The 21,393-nt window shown below is 47.4% G+C and overlaps 2 protein-coding genes across 2 annotated transcripts; one reads left to right on the top strand and one right to left on the bottom strand.

Annotated features, from left to right (window-relative positions):
• Nucleotides 1–139: 139 nt before the first annotated feature.
• On the bottom strand, nt 140–2,693 carry PtA15_3A887 (uncharacterized protein; the record flags this gene model as incomplete). Its single annotated transcript, XM_053167899.1, has 8 exons — nt 140–147; nt 258–497; nt 568–711; nt 781–930; nt 1,003–1,068; nt 1,542–1,746; nt 1,818–2,060; nt 2,181–2,693. The coding sequence occupies 8 exons, from the start codon at nt 2,691–2,693 to the stop codon at nt 140–142; spliced, it is 1,569 nt and encodes a 522-aa protein (XP_053019071.1).
• Nucleotides 2,694–3,921: 1,228 nt separating this feature from the next.
• PtA15_3A886 (uncharacterized protein) lies at nt 3,922–6,791 on the top strand (the record flags this gene model as incomplete). Its single annotated transcript, XM_053167898.1, has 11 exons — nt 3,922–3,931; nt 4,039–4,248; nt 4,329–4,412; nt 4,497–4,550; nt 4,637–4,690; nt 4,775–5,026; nt 5,112–5,894; nt 5,965–6,312; nt 6,383–6,532; nt 6,602–6,688; nt 6,763–6,791. The coding sequence occupies 11 exons, from the start codon at nt 3,922–3,924 to the stop codon at nt 6,789–6,791; spliced, it is 2,061 nt and encodes a 686-aa protein (XP_053019070.1).
• Nucleotides 6,792–21,393: the final 14,602 nt, after the last annotated feature.

Genomic DNA, 21,393 nt, shown 5'->3' with positions numbered 1-21,393 from the left:
TACTGGTTTCTTTACTGCGCCACGATATTTGAAGAGTGGCTGGCCGCAAACCCCGGGATCGACGGACCCCTGGTCACTATTGGAGTCGTCAGATTGCTCAGGTTGGTCATCATCGGATGCCACCTTTTGTTCTACGAGGTTATCCGCCTTATGGAAGCAATGTTCAGGGGTTCGGTCAGTTGGATACGTAGCAAAGCACCTCAAACAACAGTTCAGCAGGAAGATTTTAGGGTCAAGCTTGAGTCGTTTGACTGTACTTCGAACATCGCGGGGCAGTTTGTCAAGATCATTCCTTTTGGTAAATTTCAGTGGACGATGCGACAAACTGGTCTTGAGTTGGTGCGTTAGGGTGAGTTCAATGAGATCGCGCTGCCTTCTCAAGAGCCAAGCACAGGTGTGGTTTGAGTTTGGTCGGAGGATCGCAAACATGGTGGCAATTAACGCTGCATAGGTGAAAGCTGGCGGTGTTGATTCAAACGTAGGGATCAACCATTGTGCTGTTTTGATTCAACAATCAGCAATTGGTTTGACGAAAAAAAGATGATGGGATCAGAAGAAGGCACTCACCTGAATTATAAACTGCTTGTGAAGGCTCAACGGGAACGGGAACCATCCGATTCAATGTCAAAGCTTGTGTCACGGAAGCCAGGGCCTCATCCGGCTCTTGATTGACGCGGTCTGCGAATGAATTATCCTCAATAACGGGGGAACCTGATCAAAAACCGTGGTGTTAGTCCTAACCGCAATGGATTAAAATGATGAATCACAAATAAAACGTGCTTTCGGGGTTATTAACTGAGGAAAGTGCCTCTCTCGCCGCCTGATCATCCAGTTGATGACGACGCGCTGTTGACGAAACAGCGATGCGTCCATAACCCCGCTCTTGATTGACGCGGTCTTCGAATGAATTAACCTCGTCGACAGGTGAACCTGTTCAAAAACATTGTTGTTAGTTGGTACCGCAACGGACAATTAACATCATGAATTGCAAACAAAACATACTTTCGGGGTTAGTAACTGAGGACAGTGCCTCACTCGCCGCCTGATCTTCAAGTTGATGACGTCGCGCTGTTGACGAAACAACAAGGTCTCCAGGTTGCCAAGCTCCCTCGTACCAGTAAGTTTTTTCTCCGCATTTACGACTAACACAAGTGCACAATACATAAGTGTTGGGGGGTCGGCGTTGACGTGGCGGCATGTTCAACAAGAGGATTGTCTGATCAGAGACGCTTCAGTTCCATTTAAGAGCGGGTGGGACGAGTGAGATGATTCTCAGTGTACTGCATAGGTACGGTTTGTACGGTTGCCTTCCTGGGTCATCCACAGCATATGTATCGTTATTGTAAATATTCCAAAAACTTCCAAATCTACATACATACACAAAGACATATACAAAGAATCCATCAACGCTCTTTTCAACTGTGTCGCTGGAATGCCAGCAAGTAACAAATACGAGGCCCTTAATTATGTACAAAGTATATACTCTTTTGAGAGATGTGAAACAAAAAGAGAAAAGGAAAACTCGTTTTGTAATTACCAACTGATTGGTAACGAGCAGTCCAGATAGGACGCAGGTGACTTGGCGATCGGGTGGCTTATGCAGATAGGGTTGAGCGTTGCAGATTGGGTGGCGCTTTGCAGATCGGGTGGAGCTAACTTGGTGTTTGGGTTGAACTTGGTGATTGGGTGGAGCTTTGCGGTTGGGTGGAACTTTGCGGTTGGGTGGAACTTTGTGGTTGGGTGGAGCTTTGCGGTCGGTTGTTAATAAAATAATCAACCCCTTCACAAACAGGGACATCTGCAATGTCATCAAGCACGAATTGCGCATAAACTCCTTCGAGGGACGTCTTGGCAGGGTTGATAGGCACGAAGACGTTCGGACAATGCCATTGAAGGCTGTATCGTAGTTCACCGCGATTGAGCAATTTGTGGTACGGCATTGGAACAGGATGGGGATAGGTTGTGAAGGGCGCAGGGTAACCGCCGATGGGAGCGGGACAGAGATACTTGTGATAGAAGCCAATCGCAGACGCTTTGTTCACTTTGTCCGGGATTTGAAGCTTTGATCCTTATTGTTTAGTTATTAAATCGAGGATTATGTCTATCGTGATATTCGAGTTGTATGGATTGAGTCCCGTTAGAGGTAGTAGATTGAGATTTTCTTGGCCTGCCATCTCGACGTCTCCACTTTCTTCCTTCTCCGCGGTAATTGAATTGATGTATACCAAAATGATGGGGACCACTTTTTCAGTATAGGCACGGATCCAGAATGCTTTTGAGTGGCGACTCGGGGGTTTATACGAAGGGAAGAAATGTTGTATCATCGCAAGTAAGGTAGCCATCGTACTAGGTTTTTTTTCTAAATTCGCGTTGGGCTGAAGATAAAACTGAAGTTTCTCGGGGACAGCTTTAATACGCGGATCGAAAGTAGGTTTGGGTGGGGACAGGGCTGTTACGGCACCCTGAGTGTCTTGGCGTAGGGGCATGTCCGAGTCTTGGTCGGTATCATCTGTATCCTCGTCGTCATCCTCTTCCTCAATATCGTCATGTCCCGAAGGTGGTACGGTCTCAGGGTTGGTGGGCGGGGGCGAGGGAGGTGCACCGTCTTTATCATGAGAATTCATTTGGGAACGTCTGGATTTCGTGCCGGGGCGCGTGACACTGACGCGTTGAGGCTTGTTCTTCTTGGCCATATTGTGGATTGAATTTCTCTGGCAAAGACAGTTCATGGGTTAGTAAATCATCCACTTTCGTTCTGCGATTTCAACATAGAGATAGCAAGTAAAAAAATACCGGAGAGAGTTATCCACAACTTAAGCTGGCGACGGCGGCGTGTAAGAGAGCTGGTGCCGGAGGCGAGGAGTGAGGGCTGGTGAAGACGGCGAGGAAGAAGGGCTGGCGGCGACGGCGACGAAGGCGAAGACCACGTGGAGGAGGATAACAATGTCAAATATGGTCAATAAGGTAGCCCTTTAAGAAGCCAAAACAAAAATAGGACGTTAAAAAAACTCACTGGAGCTGAGCTGACAAAGGCTGCGTGTTGGTAGAGCCGGAGACGAGGGCAACTAGAGCCGGCGAAGATGGCGTTTGCGTAGGGCTTTCCGTTTTGATACGCAGGGCCAGCTCGCGAAAACGGTGAGAGACGGTGGCAAAGGGAAATACTAACTCAGAATCAAAAACTATATCAGGGCTGTATAGACTACGAGGATGCGAGGCGCATCATCGGGTTGGACGGAGGCGACTTGTTTGCGGGGAATGCCAAGGTTATTCTTGCATCGGGCTGGAAAAGCGATATTTAATTAAATAAATAGATGCAGCTTGCTTTTCTGGCGCAGAAAGACTCTGTGACCTCAAATTCAATCGCCCCCGTGGCCACTAATTGACACCATGATTTTCCTTTGGCAAATCGAAAAAATGAGGATGGGTGTGTTGCACACATGACCCCTTTGATAAGATACAGGCTGACAGCTAGATGAGCATTTAGCTGACAAAAGACGAAGTAGTTTCGTAGTTAAGCCTAGGTCGACAAAATACATGGCTGTTTATCCATTTACATAAATATATAAGCAAAAGTGTCACCGGTGAACAATGCTCAAATCTTGAATGGATGTTCAAACTGTCTTTAAATTTCGAATGATTGTCACAGTTTATCGTAAAGGAAATGTGATGTCTTCCAAATACATACATCAAAATAGATATGTATTTACACAGCTGGAGAGCTCGGAGCGGCGAGGTTCTTGAGGGAAGTGCAGGCAATACATGGTACGTGCAGTCTATTGAAATGCAACATACAAATCGTTGGAAATTTGATTCACATCTCTTCAAAGGCAAACAGTAAAGCTTTGGAGTGAAGAAAGGGTGCAGAGATTCATCCGGTGCCTTGCAGATCAGAAAGGGCCAACGGGCCGGAATCGTTTTACTATGGGGAACAGTATGTATGTATGTCAAGCAAGTTATCTGTCCGAGGTGTTCCATTAAAGCTCAACAAATTCAAATCCAGACCGATATCTAATTCAACAATTTTTGAATTCTGAATAGTTAGTAGTGAAATTATTTTTGTGATAATCATGCCACGAGCCGCCACCAAGAAGCAATCCGAGAAATTTAATCCCTTCGACCCTAAAGTATCTCCTGTTCAGTTGCTCGAATTTTTGCGGTTCAGGGCCGCGCCGATTGAACTGGTGGACACCAATGTTGATACACCTGTAGCCGTGCTACAAGCCTTAGCCGCAAAATTCAGTGATCCCAGTGAGTGTTTTAAATCCTTGATCTCGCGGTGATGCCCGGAAAAGATTGACTCTGATTGATTCTGTTACCATTGAATTTAGTCTTGGCTTCCCATGCTACGTCAGCCGCTGGCCGGAAAGAATCAGCGCAAGGACCACGCAACCGCCCCACCGGAGGGCCCGCCGGTGAGTGATTTCAATCTTTCTTGATAAGCTGTAGCGGACATTTGATTTTTCTCCGGGCTTCTCATGAACAATGTTGTTTGTCAGCCGCTGGCCAGAAAGAAACCTCCCAAAGACCATACCCCTCTCGTAACCGTAACGGTGAGTAATTTGAATACTATCTGCAGCGGCCGGCCCAGACGTCTAAATTATTGCCTCATGTTTTTCTCCCCGGGCTTCTATGCCAGCCGCTGGCCGGAAAGAATCATCTCAAGGACCATGGGACGGTCCTTCCGGTTCCGGTAAGTGATTTCAATCTTTGGCCACACTTATATTTATATTATCTTCGGGCTTCTTAACAATGTCGTCTATCTCTGGCCAAAAAGGATCGACTCAGGCTAAACTAGATCATCCCTCCTCTGGGCAATCCAAACCCGTAGGCGAAGGAAGTAAACCAGAAACTATTGAGAAGACCGATGAGGAACCGTGCCTCAGTAGCGAACTGTCGGCGATTGCATCTGATGATGATGTCAGCGAGAGCGCGAGTTCAACGGACGTTGGTTTGGTCGCAAAAGGTAAAGATAAACGGGTGAAATCGAAAAGCGGTCAACAGATTGCGCAAAAGCAAAATTTAACAGGTGCTGATGTGTTTTTTTACATTGTTTTCACATGAAAGCTTTGATGAATTGTACGGCTGAACGCATATTTCTGCTTTTGAAACAGACCCAAAAACATCTAGCCGATCGGTGGTTATAAACAGTTCAGACAGTGAAACGACTTCAAGGAAGCGTTGCCATTCACAATCAGCCGGTGTTCATCCATGTGACGGCTCTCGAAAACCAAAGAAGGCCAAAAACGTTCAACCCGCTCATCAACCATTGCGCACAACCCGAAAAGCCGACGCAGTTCTTGATCAACATGGCGCCCACGGAGATGCAGTTGCTTCGGCGGTTATCAACCATTCGGACAGTGAGACGAGTTCGAGGAAACATCGCCATTCACAATCAGCCAGTGTCCAACCACGTGACGGGCCTGGGCCTCGAAAGCCAAAGAAGACTAAAAAGCTCCAGATTCCTCGAACATTGCGCACCAAACATTCAGCCAGCGCAGCTGTCATTCAAAAAAGCGCTGAAGGACCAGTGAACAAGAAAGTGCGCCTGGTTTCCCCAATTGGTGTCGATTTTTTATCCGAAACCGAGTCCTCAGCCTTGATCACGTTTGAGCCGGACGATCTCATGATGAAAACTTTCGCGGAAAAAAAGATGTCCGAATGGCCACCTTTACTCCCATTCGTAGAGAAAACCTCATCCGATTACAAGAATAATAACCCCGCGCAAGGAGCTGTTCCAGACACATCCAAAAACAACGCTTTAGATTCCTTTCTTCGTTGCGAGATAAAAGAGCAGGAAGAACTTTTCTCACGGCTTGTTGTTCAATCGGAAGAAACGGTGAATATGACAGTGATGGAGGTCATGGATACCTTAAATCAGAATATACTAAATTCACGTGAGTTCGCAAAAATCTTCATGTATTACCGAGAAAGGAATCCTAAGCCATGCTGATAAATATCATGTAGCCAAGAGTCCCAAAAAAGATCCGGCTCAGTGCGCACCGCTTGAAGATTTAGATGAAGACGCTTGGCTCGAAAAACTCTTCATTGCCGGCCTTCTGACTCCACCCTCACCCCAGCCGAGAAGCCCTATTCAGATGCCGACCGCATCTTCATCAGATCCCGACGAAGAGGATGAATTGGCTGACACCCCCAGTCCTCCCAAAGTGGACGATCGGAAAAATGAATTCAAAGTTCAGGCTCTACCACTTGAGGACCAAGTCCCGAACAAAAACGGTGAAATCGGGTCAGTCAGGAATTTGCCGTGGCTGTTCCAATCGCCGGAGCCTGAATACCAGTGTTGTTTCAAAAGTGGTAAGCTTGATGACCAGTCAACACATCGAAAAAAATTGACAAACTTACTGACATGAGGCAATCTAATTAGATCCTTTTGAAGAAATCTACCAACAATATCGAGGTCAAAACTGCCCCACTCCCATGCTGGAAATCAAGCCCTCAGTCACTCTTTCTGCAAGCAACAGCGAAACTGAGAACATTGTCCCTGGTCCATCTGGCCGCAATCGAGAACTTTTTGGTTTGTTTTTATTTTGCTACTGATTGATCAGCTTGGAAGATTATAACCTCATTCCCTCAAACATTTAAGGTACAGTTTCAATAAGCAGCAACAGCCGTCAATCAATGTCACCACATTATCGGCCAAACCGCGAATGGCATCAGCCATACAATACAAGTCAGTATTCTTATTCAGATTTATAGAACTCTAATTTTCCTTTATGAACATAGGCACGTTTCTTTTACATCTAGGAGCAAGAAGTGTGCCTTCCGGATTGTAACAATGTTGTGAAGTCTCACGAACATGCACCAGCTAGACATGCCGATATTTTCAATTTCACTGCGCTCATCCTCCTCTGCTCCGCCCGTCTTTTTCCATGTGTATTTAGGAAGTTGTGTATGTATATATAGTTTAGAAATCTCTTTTTGGATTGAAACATGTCTGTGCAGGCAGATTTTCGCAATGATCGCCTCTTGTTAGTTTAACCATCACTCTAACTTTAAAGTAAGAGGGAGTTCAAGAAACAAGAAATTTATTTGCATCGGCACTTCAAACCTCAGATTTTCAGTAGATTATAATTTATAAATTTATATTTGATTACTGTTGAAAAATTACACTGAGATAACATGATGAAATGTACATAAGAAAAATGTGACAGATATTTACACAAAAAAAGGCATGAACTTGTATTTGAGATACAAGAAATTACACTGAGATAAAATGATCAAATGTACATGAGATTGAGAAGGAGAGTTACAGAAAAAAAAAACATAAAGCTGTGTGGGGGAAGGATGTGAAATACAAAGGGAAAAAATTGGATCCTAATAATATGTTTTTTTATTTTTTTTTACCATTATTTTACCCACTTTTTTTTTTATTTTTTTTTTTGGGCGAAATAATAAAAGTTTGTAGTGACAGTATTATCTTATACACATAACAGGATACAAGCATACATCTCCCCATCAGACTATAGTCATCACATAGTATCAAGTACTCTTCTATTTTCATATTATGATGTCATCCCGCACTGATCCTGCAGCCTCAGACTTGATTTATGCACCCCCTGCATCCACCTGTCAACTAATGCAGTCTACTGTCACTTTACGCAGCCTTCATGCAGCCCTACTGCATTCTTATGACATCATTTATGTACCCCTGACACATTATGACATCATTTGTATCTACTCTCACCAGCTAAAATCCCTCACCCTGTTGTCCAGACCAGCTGAAACCCTAACCCACAAGCCCTCTGGGGCTCCACTTCTGTCTATAAAAGGAGCTCTCTCCTCCCCAGTTGTCAGCTCCTCAGTTCATCACTCACCAATCACAGTCACCCCAACATTCACCCTTACCAATTATAACCAACCCTTATATAAATCATCAGCTCTATACCTTGTCAATCAAACAACTCATCTTGAGCCAACCTACCCTATCACTTCATTAAAACTTGCCAAGCATAGCTTGGTGGGTCTTGTTGACTGATAGCATAGAAGGGCAGAGTTTGCACCTCCGTCATCCCCTTCTCCATTCAGCAAAAAGGTTCTCAGGAACACTTTTGAGTCTTACACCGGCCAATAGCCCTGCTCAACACAATCAGCAAAGTCTTTGAGTCAACCATTGCTGACCGACTTACTTTCTGGGAAGAATCACAGAACATCATCCCCGACGGACACTCAGGAGGACGCCAAGGTACAGGGTGTGAAGACGCTCTGCTGGCGCTAACTATGTGGGTAAAGCAGAAATGAAGGGAGGGAAAGACAGTCACGCCTCTGTTCTTAGATGGGAAATTGGTCAACCCCTGCCGCCTGGTTCATTCCCTGCGTCGCAAGGGATGCCCCACCTATTTGTGGAAGATCATAGGCCGTTTCCTGGAAGGTAGACGCACAAGACTTTGCCTCGCGGATTACAAATCAGCTTAGTTTGAAGTTGATAAGGGGCTCCCGCAGGGCTCACCCTTATCAGTAATCCTGTACATCATCTACAACTCCGATCTGTTGCTAAGGCAATTTGACTTTGATAGGGATGATGTGAAGCCCCCGCGCATCGCGGGGTTTCACAATGAGATGTCACAACATCTAGGCAATATCAACCCGTGCCTCCTTCCACATCCTAGCCGGCAGAGATCCCTGCTCCCACATCTCTCCCGGCTAGGTAAGCGAGCACCTTTCACTTCTCCTCGTTGTTTCCCTTTTCCTTCTCCTTCCTCCCTTCCCATCTATCATGCACTGAGAGATCCCTGCTCCCACATCTCTCCCGGCTAGATCAAAACCCTTGCAATTCAGCCCCGTGAACTAGATTTCGCCTCGACAGGCACTTGTGCCCCCCTTCGTGCCCATCTCACTCAATTAAGTGAAGGACTCTCTCCAAGTCCTTACACTTTTTTTTTCTAGTTCACCCCAAATCGATTCAAATTTGATTCAAACAAAGTCCAGAAATTTTTTTACTTGGCGATTCTTCCGCACAAACTCCCTTGAAAGCTCCTTCCAAACAACTCCCTTGAAAGCTCCTTCCGAACGACCCCCTTGAAAGCCCCCCTTTTTCCCTTCCAAGCCTTTTTTTTCTTCCTTTACCATTGACTTCTCCTTTTTAATTACCTGACTTGCGATAACACGGTTGTATGAGCACTCGTAAATCCAACACCAAACCCCTAATTCCAATCACTGACCCTGAAAAGCTCGCCCGCAATATCCGCTGTTGAGCCCGTTTAGCAGCCACGCTAGCTGTTGCCCAAACGATCCCAGTACCTACTCCATCTCCCCTAGTCGACGACATCGGACCGCTACCCCAAAGCCTCCCTTCCCTGGATGAACCACCTTTCTTAACTTCAGAGATGCAGAGCGGACAAGGCTCTTCTGGGAACGCTGAAGACCCGGCCGACATGTCACACTCCGATCTGATCAAGGCCATTATGGTCATCCAACAGAATACGGCGAAGCAACTTCTGGCAACCCAAAAGCAAGTCCAAGATGCCCAAAGAGTCGCCCAAGCTGCTGCAAATATGCTTGCGGTCCAGGAACAAGCCCGAGCAGACGTTAAAGTGGCTCAAGACCAAGCTAGAGCAGACAGAGAATCTACCGCCGCCCGTTTCGCTGCACTCAAACCCATCAAATCAGAAACCGGTTTAACCCCCCGACTGACCTCAGGCCGCATCGACCTTCAGAGATTCCAAGTCTCAGACGGGCCTTCGTTCAGAGGCCCCTTCCAAGAAGTGGAACCTTTTCTCAAGTGGATCCAAGGTGTACAGGTCTTCTATGCAATGAAGGATGTCACTCACTCAGACAACAAACGTCTCATTCTCAGCGGACTTATTGCCGAAACCAATCTACTTTTGTTTTACGCAAACAAATCTCCAAAATTTGCCAACAAACCTTGGGATGAATTCAAATCCCGCCTCTTCAAATTTTCCTTACCAACCGAGTGGCGCACAGAGCTCAAGCGGAGCTTCAACCAAATGAAGATTCTCAAGAGCAAAACATTCCTCGAATTCAGCACCCAAGCCCGTACGATGCAGAGCCTCCTCAATTTTGACAACGACTCCTTCAGTGATTTCGCGCTAGCAGAAGCGGTAATGTTTGGATTACCGGACCGTCTTCAAGCTAAAGTCAGCAATCACCAAGCCCTCAGAGAGAAAGACTTCAAATACGGTGAGTTCGAATGCCGAGTAAGCGGTTTCTACATGACCCTGATCAAGGAATCCGCCTTACATCTACGTCCAGCAAACATTCCTCCAAGCGCTAGGACCGCCAATCGTGGCATGAACGAGGACCATTTGTGGCGCATCAACTCCTATCTCGACAGCATCGGCAAATGTCATTTTTGCAAAAAATACTGCGGCAGCGCCGTTGGGGCGTGTCCTGGACCAATCGACCGTACCCGTGTGGAAATCCCGCCCTTGTACGTGACCCCCCCCAAGCCTGCCAACTACATTGGCCAAAACGCGTGGACAAGGGGACAGGCGGCGAACCGAGGCGGTGCTGGGAAACCGGTTGGACGCCCGGCGGGCGTAGCTGCCTTATCAGGAGAAGCTCCGGACTTGGACGAACTCTTGGCATCCTGCGTGGCACAGATTGACGGGCAGGCAGAGGCCGCCCTCTTGGAATACAACAACCCCCTTGACGAGATTGCCACTGAACATGAACTCGCCGCTATGGCCGGCGACCCCGATGCAGTTACCAACACCGAAGGCTCCAGTCCACTCCACAATGACGAACTTGTCCCGGAGGATCAAGTCACCTTCCAATGTGGATCTCTCCTCCAAGATCTTCTGTCGACTGGCCCAGGCGGGGATAGGTATGTCCCTGTCCGTAACCGCACCCTTTACCACTTCCATCTTGGACGCTGCTTACGCAACCCGCCATTAACAGCGCTTAAGAACCTCAAACATCTGCTCCGACGTCCCCCAAACCCTGGTTTCAAACTCTCGAACCTGATCTCACCCCCATTGGCAATGAACCCCATCCCCATCCCACTTCTGTCAAGACCTAGGGCTTGTCCCGGGTCAAAGGAAGCGCAAGGAACGAAACCCTAACCCCGCAAGGGGGAACAGTAAGTCCGCGCATCCCTTAGGTCCATGCATATGCATGTGACTCCCAGACGGAAGGAGTAAGCTAAAGCTGAAACTCTGTTCATATTCTATAGCCACGTCAACAACCGACGAAGAGCCTAAGCATCCCAACAGAAGCACACGACCAAACAGGTGAGTGATGCTCATTGGGATTGCCCTTAGCCGAGAGGTCTGCCGCTGATAAACAATGGAATTGTTTCTGTCTCAGCGAGCACGCACCCGAAGCCGAATCAGACCTCAGCATCCCTAGCCTCATCGATAGGATCACCAGCTCTACGAGCGGTAAGTTCATCGATGTAGTGTTCAATAAACCAGTGTAGCCAAGAGCTGATGTGAGGTGCTGTTAATTCAGCAGACCCGAACAATCACGGCACACTGCGCACTCGTATCGGCGGACTATAAGGTCGCAAGCCTGAACGAGCTAACGTAAGAGAATTGTCTCCGTTATTTAGCTTCCCACCGGGAAGTCCAAGCGCTGACTTCTGTCTCAGCTGCTGTCCTCAAGCAGGACCGTTCATACCACGATTTCGTGGTCAAAGCTGCATAACAGTCAAAAGTTTCTACTTGTTTTCTTTATACCAGAGCCGGCTACAGTTCCGCTCTCAGGTACATACTTCTTGTTTCCTTTTTCTTCTATGTCTCTGAGATTGTCAGATAGACCTTTTCCTAACAAGAAATATTATCTCAGTCATCTGAATTCTTTTAGATTTACAGTCTCGAATCTCGGAACCTCCCGACCTCACCAACAGAACTGAGAGCGGAACAACATGGCCGGTACTCGCCAAACTCCTGCCGCCTCCTCTTCGAACACCACAAGCTCCGCCACCACCACCTCAAGTGACGATCGTGACTTGTTCAAATGTCCGACGTTCGATGGGAAGAACTTTCCCATATGGCAGAGAAAAGTGAAGACGTACCTGGCAGTTAAGAGCCTCCTCAAATGTATCGAGCAGCCTCTACCCCAAAATGCCACGGACGAAGCGAAACTGGAGTATGTGCGAGCTGCAGCAGTCATCAGCGGTCACATTGAAGATGACATCTACAACCACATCATCACCGACGATAACATCAACAATGCCTTCACCCTATGGAAGGAGTTGAAAGGCGAATATGCATCGGCGTCAGTTCTAGCCATCTACCACGCGTGGAGGAAGTGGGAAGATATTCAATATAAGGACGATATCAACCGCTACATCACTCAACTAGAATCCATGCTAGCTGAATTCGCCGCTATGGGCTTGGAGGTCCCTGGTACCATCCTTAGTTGCACCATTATCGCGAGAATCTCTCGCAAGCGACCCTCTTTAATGGAGACCCTAATCAGCAACGCAGACATGCTCTCGCATCCAAAGCAAATAACCACTAAACTCCGAGACATCGCCCATCATGACGCCGTATCCGCAACAATGAATCAAGACGATGAAGTGACCACTGGATCATCTACTGCCTTGAACACTCAGGCTCAATCCTCATCCGGTCGAAACAGAAATCAAAAGAAGAGGCGCATCAATCCACACCTGTGTTCAAACAAACAACATAATCCTCTCGCCACCACGCATACTGAGGAAAACTGTTGGACTTTACATCCAGGGTTGTACAAGAAGACTCGACAAAACCCCCCAACCGGTCTGGTCACTACTACGGCATCTGAACCTACTGAGTCAGCCAACATAGTCCGACCAACCTTTGGCTATTTAACGGGACCCGACGCTAAGGACGATCACCTTAGCATGGTGCTAGACTCAGGTGCTAGTCACCACATGCTAAACTCCTTAGAACTGTTTAGCACGACCACACCTGTCAGAGTCAGTATAGCGACTGGAAACAAATGGGATCGGAACGAACTGTTTGCGGTCGCAAGAGGAAACGCCACCCTCACTCTTGAAAATGGATCCAAGGTCGTCTTGACGGACGCTTTATATGTTCCTAACCTCTCTCGCAGCCTGATCTCGTTCGCGCAACTCATGGAGAACAAGGCAGTGATCTCACCTGCCCCGAGTGGTTTTGAAGTCAAGATCGATGATTGTACCACCATAAGCATCGACACGACGAACTCCATCTTCGAAATTGTTGGTCTTCAAAAAACTGAAGGAGCGGCAATGGCTCATCTCACTGAGGCGGCCCCGACCGCCAAACCAAGCGACTTTGATCTCTGGCACTGCAGACTCGGCCACGCCAGCCGCAAGCGGATTGAAGTCATGATTGAAAAGCAACTACCGGACGAGGCGACGCGAGCTTGTGAAGCCTGCATGAAAGGCAAAATCCCGCGTCTTCCGTTCAACAGTCACTTCAAGGCTACCACCAGCCAGCTTGAAGTTGTGCACGGGGATTTAGTCGGGCCCATTACACCGGCAACCAATAACGGCGCTCAATACTTTCTCACGCTTGTCGATCAGTACTCCGGCTACATCCACACGGAGATACTCAAGCAGAAAAGCGACGCTTCTGCTGCCATACTGCAGTACAAGGCCTTCTTTGAAAACCAAACTGGCAACCACATCAAGAAACTGATAACAGATGGCGGCGGCGAGTTTGTCAGCAAGGCCCTGAGCGAAATTCTCAAAGACGCTGGTGTGCAGCACAATGTCTCGCCGCCCTACACACCTCAACACAACGGTTTCGCTGAACGCGCCAATTGAACAGTGATTGAAATGACCCGGACAATGCTAATGCAGGCCAACATGGCCCCGGAGTGGTGGGGAGAAGCGGTGAAGTCAGCAACCGCGACAACCAATTGCCTGCCCTCTCTCAGTAAATCCCGGGCGTCTCCGATGGAGCTGATGTTTAAAATCAAGCCGAATATGTCCTTCTTTCGGCCTTTCGGCTGCCGGGCGTGGATCGTAAAACCAAAACAAAACCGGGGCTCCAAGTTCGGTTCAGTTTCATGGGACAGAATCATGCTCGGCTACGACAATGATTTCACAGCTTATCGGATCTTTCGACCCGAGGATAAGTCGTTTGTGACTTCAAAACAAGTATATTTCGACGAGCGGACGTTTCCCAGCTGTCCGGCCTTGAATAGAAGCTTCAACGTCTATGGGATTAACAAGCTGCCATCATTCACCGAAGCCGATCCACTCCCTTTCTGTGAGGATGAAGAGATCGAAAACCAGCAACAAGCTGATGAGGAAGCAAGGGAAGAAGAAACTGATCTTGCTCGAATCCTCCATCATCTTCCTCCAGGACCTCAACTGGACAATGATGACAGTGAGTACCAGGAGGATTGCCGCAGTGAGGCCGCAATCAATCAGGAGGAAAGCAGCCGTCAAGATCACCCAAGTGAACCGAGACAACGTCTTTGCCTGAAAGTAATCGGTCCCCGTCATCCATTGCTAATCAACAGCGATATAGATCCGGCCAACATTAGGTCGTACTCCAGGCGTCAGATGTATCATGCCACGGTGACGGTTGAGCCGAAAAACCACAAACAGGCAATGAGCTCAACGGAGTCGCTCGACTGGAAAGAAGCCGAGCTGAAAGAAGTGGCCAACATGATCCAGCATGACGTATGGATTCAAAGAATGCGGACTTCAGACGACTCTCCAATACCCGCAACCTGGGCCTTCCGGAAAAAGCTCGGTCCCGATAACCAGGTCCTTGAATTTAAAGCGCGCATATGCGCGCAGGGGTTCAGGCAGACCTATGGCCTGAACTATGAGGCTCGGTATGCACCAACTGGTCGACCCTGCTCCCTCAGAATGCTCATTTCCTTTGCGGCCGACAACGGTCTTGAAATTCATCAACTCGACGTCCAAAGTGCGTTTCTTACTTGTCCACTGGAGGACAAGGTCACGCTTCTTCCGCCCCCTGGCCTTGCAATGCCACCGAACACAGTTCTTGAACTTAAGAAGGCAATCTACGGCCTACGACAGTCGCCCCTGGTTTGGTACAATTGACTGTCGAACTACCTCAAGAAAATCGGCTTCACTATATCAGTGGCCGACCCGTGCGTGTTTTATTGGGCCAAGGTTCCAGGGCGGGAAGACACAATTGTCTATGCCCACGTAGACGATCTGGTCTTCATAAGCAAGAATCCGCTTTGCTTCAAGGAGGAGATGGAAGCCGAATTCAAAATTAAATACATGGGTGAAGCAAAGTTCTTACTAGGAATGAACATTGAACGGAACGAAGACAGTATTCACATCAATCAATCCCAGTTCATCGAGCAAAAACTGGTAGAATTTGGTCTCGACAAGCTCCACCCCGCGTCATGTCCTCTCAACCCAAAGGCCTATCTCAAGAAAGCCTCAAAGCAGGAGATCACAGACTTCAAGAGAACTGGCGTTAACTTTCGAGCGCTAATCGGCTCCCTGAACTACTTGAGCGTGCTGACGCGCCCTGAAATAGCCTACGCTGTCAGTTCCTTATCCCAGTACCTGGAAAATCCTGGTATGCCCCACTATCATGCTGCTATTCAAGTCTATCGCTACCTGGCCGGCACCAAGTCTCTCGGACTCGCATACCGCAAGAACTCGGACAATTCCATCAAAGCCTACGTCGACGCGGACTGGGGGAACTGCCCCGACACACGACGATCCTCCACTGGGTTCGCCATCATGGCGGGAGCGCACTTGCTTGCCTGGAAATCGTCTAAGCAAGCGACTGTGTCCTTGTCAACGACGGAAGCCGAATACAAGGCCTTGTCGGACTTGGGCCGGGAGCTCGCCTGGCTATCCAACCTCATATCTGAAGTCAAGATACGGGAAAACTTAATGAACATTCAAGTCCTAGTCGACAACAGGGGAGCCATTGACCTTGCAAAGTCGGAAACCTTGCAGAATAGCTTTCGTACAAAGCACATGTCAATCCGGTTGCATTTTGTCCGCGAGCTGGTAGTCCGAAGATTAATTCAACTCAGCTACATCCGCTCCGAGTCAAATGCCGCAGATTTTCTGACTAAACCAGTCGGTTGTTTAATCATTCGGCGAGCGCTGGAAACAATCGGCATCAAGCCCTCTTCTCAGGCTGCTTCGACCCTCCCGGATCGAAGCATGGCGGGATGTCAAGACCTAGGGCTTGTCCCGGGTCAAAGGAAGCGCAAGGAACGAAACCCTAACCCCGCAAGGGGGAACAGTAAGTCCGCGCATCCCTTAGGTCCATGCATATGCATGTGACTCCCAGACGGAAGGAGTAAGCTAAAGATGAAACTCTGTTCATATTCTATAGCCACGTCAACAACCGACGAAGAGCCTAAGCATCCCAACAGAAGCACACGACCAAACAGGTGAGTGATGCTCATTGGGATTGCCCTTAGCCGAGAGGTCTGCCGCTGATAAACAATGGAATTGTTTCTGTCTCAGCGAGCACGCACCCGAAGCCGAATCAGACCTCAGCATCCCTAGCCTCATCGATAGGATCACCAGCTCTACAAGCGGTAAGTCCATCGATGTAGTGTTCAATAAACCAGTGTAGCCAAGAGCTGATGTGAGGTGCTGTTAATTCAGCAGACCCGAACAATCACGGCACACTGCGCACTCGTATCGGCGGACTATAAGGTTGCAAGCCTGAACGAGCTAACGTAAGAGAATTGTCTCCGTTATTTAGCTTCCCACCGGGAAGTCCAAGCGCTGACTTCCGTCTCAGCTGCTGTCCTCAAGCAGGACCGTTCATACCACGATTTCGTGGTCAAAGCTGCATAACAGTCAAAAGTTTCTACTTGTTTTCTTTATACCAGAGCCGGCTACAGTTCCGCTCTCAGGTACATACTTCTTGTTTCCTTTTTCTTCTATGTCTCTGAGATTGTCAGATAGACCTTTTCCTAACAAGAAATATTATCTCAGTCATCTGAATTCTTTTAACTTCACACCCCTTCCCCAATTTTCCTCCTTCCCTTTCCCCCTTGCTTTGGATCGGCTGTACCTACTCATCCCCACACTTTCGACTCCGACAACATAGTTCGACCAAGACCCCCCTTGTTTCTTATAGGGGGGGAGACTGAAGCCCCCGCGCATCGCGGGGTTTCACAATGAGATGTCACAACATCTAGGCAATATCAACCCGTGCCTCCTTCCACATCCTAGCCGGCAGAGATCCCTGCTCCCACATCTCTCCCGGCTATATCAAAACCCTTGCAATTCAGCCCTGTGAACTAGATTTTGCCTCGACAGGCACTTGTGCCCCCCTTTGTGCCCATCTCACTCAATTAAGTGAAGGACTCTCTCTGAGTCCTTACAGATGAGGTGTCTTTAGGCTTCATTGATGATTTTGTTGACCTCTCGGCGGGAAGGACCATAGAAGAGGCCAGGGCGCGATTGAATCAGATAGGGGAGGAGTTGCTCTCGTGGGGCAGGAGCCATGGGGCTATCTTTGATAGCCGGAAGGCACAATTCGTGATCTTGACACATTCAAAAGCGGCTAAGTCCCCTTTCCTCTTTAATGACCAGGAATTAGCCCCGCAGCGGGACGTCAAATTTCTGGGCCTTCAGCTTGATGAGAAACTGACGTTCAGGAAGCAACACGCACAGGTTAGGAAAAAAGCCGATGACACTCTAGGCCAGCTCCTTAGGATTGGCAGCTTGGCGTGGGGAATACGGGAGCAGGAGCACAGGCTTCTGATCTCGGCCGTTCTCGTGCCCAGGGTTCTCTACGGGGCGCAGGTCTGGTTCACCTCCCTGAACAGGCAGCAAGTTTCAAACATGATCTCATAGAACGCTTGGCGGTGTGTTTTGCGTTAGGGGCTCTGAAGTCCACGCCGGTCAAATACCTCAACAAGTATCGGCCCTTCAGATGCATCAAAACAACCGCTATAAACCGGATTAAAAACTTTTACCTGACTAAGCTGACTAGGGTGACTCACAGGGCTACGGCGATAGAGCAGCAGATTTGAACTGAACTGTTGTGGACGGCCAGGACTTTCCCTAGCCCGGTCCACACCTCTCTCAACCGGGAGGTACTCATGGCTGGCCTTGCGGAGAAAAGGCTCAAGTTGGTGAATTTTGTCAACGTTAGCAGGCCCCCATGGTGACCCAAAAGACATATGGAGCTCGTTGTTGACAGGGCCAGCAAGCAGGAGGCAAAACAATCAGTGGTATTGTTCCTTGAAACAATAAACCCCGCTTCTGACCTGGTTATCTTCACTGACGTCTCTGCTCACCCAGAGGAAGGGCTAGGAGCAGCGGTGGTCTCAATAGATGGAAGTCTGTCTGAACTTGCATTCTTAGGTCCGCCGGGCACGGCCTCCAACTTCAAGTGTGAATTGGTAGGCATCCGGCTTGGACTGGATATAGGCAGCACGGCAAAGCTCCCGGTAACCGGGGCCCAAATAATCATCTTGACAGACAGCCAAGCGGCCATTGACAGGTTGAGGAACACAAGGGCTCCAAAATCAGGCCAATACATTCTTTCTCAAATCCAGGATACAGCTGACTCTATCCCAATCTCAACACAGATTATGGTCCAATGGTGCCCGGTGTGGTAAGACTAATCCACATAAAAACATATCAAAAATAGGGAAAAATTAATATAATAGTATACTATAAAGTACAAACAAAACCCTTCTAGTACAAATTAAAACACAATCTACAGATTAAATAGAAATGTCAGTTAAATTATCACCCAGAAAACCAGTAATAGACTATTTAATTACATATGCAAGTACATAGTAGAATCCTAGTTTCACATACAAATCACACACATTACATAGTACAAATCTATTCTAGGACAGAAGGGGACACTGCTGAAAGATTCCATTATCACATGTTAGAAAATCTACTCTTAGATCATGTTTCCACCCCAAAGAGGAACAAGATAAGTGATCACAACTCAAAGTAGTAATATACTATTTCACAAATATCATGTACAGCTTCCCAATATAGATTAGTATTTCAACACTACAACTGTACAGCATCCCAAAGTAGTATTCTATTTCACACTTGTAAAATCCACTCTCAGACTAGATTATTTATTATATAAGGAGGCCTCTTCTGCCGCTTCTTGTTCCCTTTCTTCCCCATGCCAGCATAAATAGTAATATTAAGAAATTACTTCCACTTCCATCACCCATCTAAATAGTAAGATCATAATAGTAATAATAATAATATAAATTGAAATCATAAATTGAGAACTTGATAACATAACAAATATAAATTGACCCTTCTAAAAAATACACTTAAGTCAAACTATAACACCTCTCATCCCACGCACAGAGTCCTGGTTCTTAGGGACTGTAGTTGAAATACTTAAGAATATTTCTTCTGATTTAGCCACACTAAATTCTTAGTGTAAATTTTTCCCAGAGTTTATTTTAGGAAGGCAGCCCTTCAAGCACCTTTAGCCTAAACTTACCTAGTTTTTGCTATTTCCCTTCCAAGCTCAGCTCACGCCTTGCGTAGGAGTTCCACACCGGGCCACATCAGGATCAAGGGCAACGACCTGGCCAACAGAAAAGCGGCGGAGGCCAGCGGAGCTTCCCTCCTTGACGAGTCGATCAGGGGCAGCGTGTCAGCCGAGAAGACCAATTTGCTCCGGAAGGAGAAACTATGGAAAGGGTCCCTGCGAATGACCTTTCCTGTCCAGGCGGCATTCCATCAACTTTGCTCAGGGCACATCCATTTGAATGCTTTCCAATTCAAGTGCAGTCGAGCTCCATACCCAATTTGCTTGGAGTGTGGGGTCCCTGAAACAGTGGATCACTACCTTGTCTCTTGTTCCAGGTACCCCGGGGCTATAGCAGTAGCCAGGACAATTCTCCGCGACAAGAGGATCACCACGGTCACGACCAGAACTCTCCTCCACAACCCCTTGGCCTTCCTGGCCACAAAAATCCTTCATCAAACTCTTGGCCAGACTCCCTCAATTCCAACGGGAAAGCAAATTTGGGGATACCCTTTGAGATCCCCCTTCCAGCTCTTTGGACCCAACTTCTCCCCACGGGTTCTTCCCTTTTTCACCCATCTTTTTCCTCCTTTTTCTTTCTTCTCTTCTAAATAAATAAATAGCAAAAAAAAAAAAACTCTCAAAAGCAAACTCCCAGAAAGCCCGTGAAAGTTCTCCCCTCTATTTTCAATTGTAAGGCTGTGTGGTTCTGCTACGTAGTTAAATTTGTAAGCTAGTTGAATATGCATAGTGCACAATGTTAAGTCAAATCTGCACTTAAAAAAAAAAAAAAAGAAGAAGCCCCTTAACCCGTTCATGGCCTGTTGTTATTTCATTTATTTTCATTGTCTGGGTGCAAGTCGCACGTACAACTGGGGGTTTTATGGTAGTTTCACAATCTGAGATGCGGGCAAGACAGGGCCCAATGGATGCAAGAGAGTTGGCAGCTTTACATCCATGATCCATTTAGCATTCACTGCCGTTTATTTCTAGTACTCGTGTCGAGGTTAGTGTAAAAACATACGCCTGTGTTTACTGCGCCGCTGTCGAAGCCATGCGCCTTAAAGGTGTAAATTTTCCATCCTCTAGGGCTAGTAGGGATGTTGAGTCCTCAGCTAGCCCGAGTGTGGGAAAAGGTTGAGAGTAGAAAAACCCTTGATTTCCTAGCCATCCGGCGTATCAAAGGGTTAGTACTCAATCAGACTAGAAAAGATATTTTTGTTGATTGTAGAATTTTTCAAGAAAGAGTTTGAGGGCAAAAACCCTGCCTGCCCTCAAAATGGGGTGGGTGGGTGGTTAAAAAAAATTGAGTTTGAAACCTTTTTCCCCTAGATATCATGTGTTTTGCAGAAAGCTTGGAAGGATGGTCCTGCTTGCTGTGCAAAAATCATGGCATTCTATGATTTAGTTTTTTTGTTTTTGCCTTGTGGCGTGAACACAGGATCACTGCCACTTTGGCACAGCCAGGAAGGCTGTGTCCAGTTGTGGCATTTGAAAGGCTCCAGCCAATGAATTTTCTGCTCCCTTTTTAGTGGTTCTTAGTCTCATTGTTGCTACAAAGATGTCTCGGATTGGACTCAATCTTTTCAACAGGGAGAATCTTCCTGCAGGATACTTCTTGGCCTCCAAATTATGGCGGATTTGCGGGCTTGGTCCGCAACCGGCGCAATTGACCGTAAGTTTTTTTTTTCTGTAGATCAAAGTGATACTGAAACACCTGTCTGGTCTTCAGCCTCAGGTGATTGACTGCAAGACTAGTTTCAAGTTGTTCTACAAAACGTTTTTGACAACAAACAAATTGACGTGGGCAATGATCAAATCCGAGAAGCCAAATTTTTTCCCAATCGAATTCCTCGCTTCATCAACCCTCAAGGATTTCCAAGAGTTTGTTGCAAGCAAGTGCAATGATCAGTTTGATGGCGCCGGCGATCTCATTCGAAACGCCATTATCAAAGGATTGCCACAGATGGAGTGGAAAGTCTCAATGAATATTGCTGATGGCGAC

This window comes from Puccinia triticina, chromosome 3A, assembly GCF_026914185.1.
Source record: "Puccinia triticina chromosome 3A, complete sequence".
Taxonomy (NCBI): domain Eukaryota; kingdom Fungi; phylum Basidiomycota; class Pucciniomycetes; order Pucciniales; family Pucciniaceae; genus Puccinia; species Puccinia triticina.
This window is presented reverse-complemented; position numbering and strand designations above follow the sequence as displayed.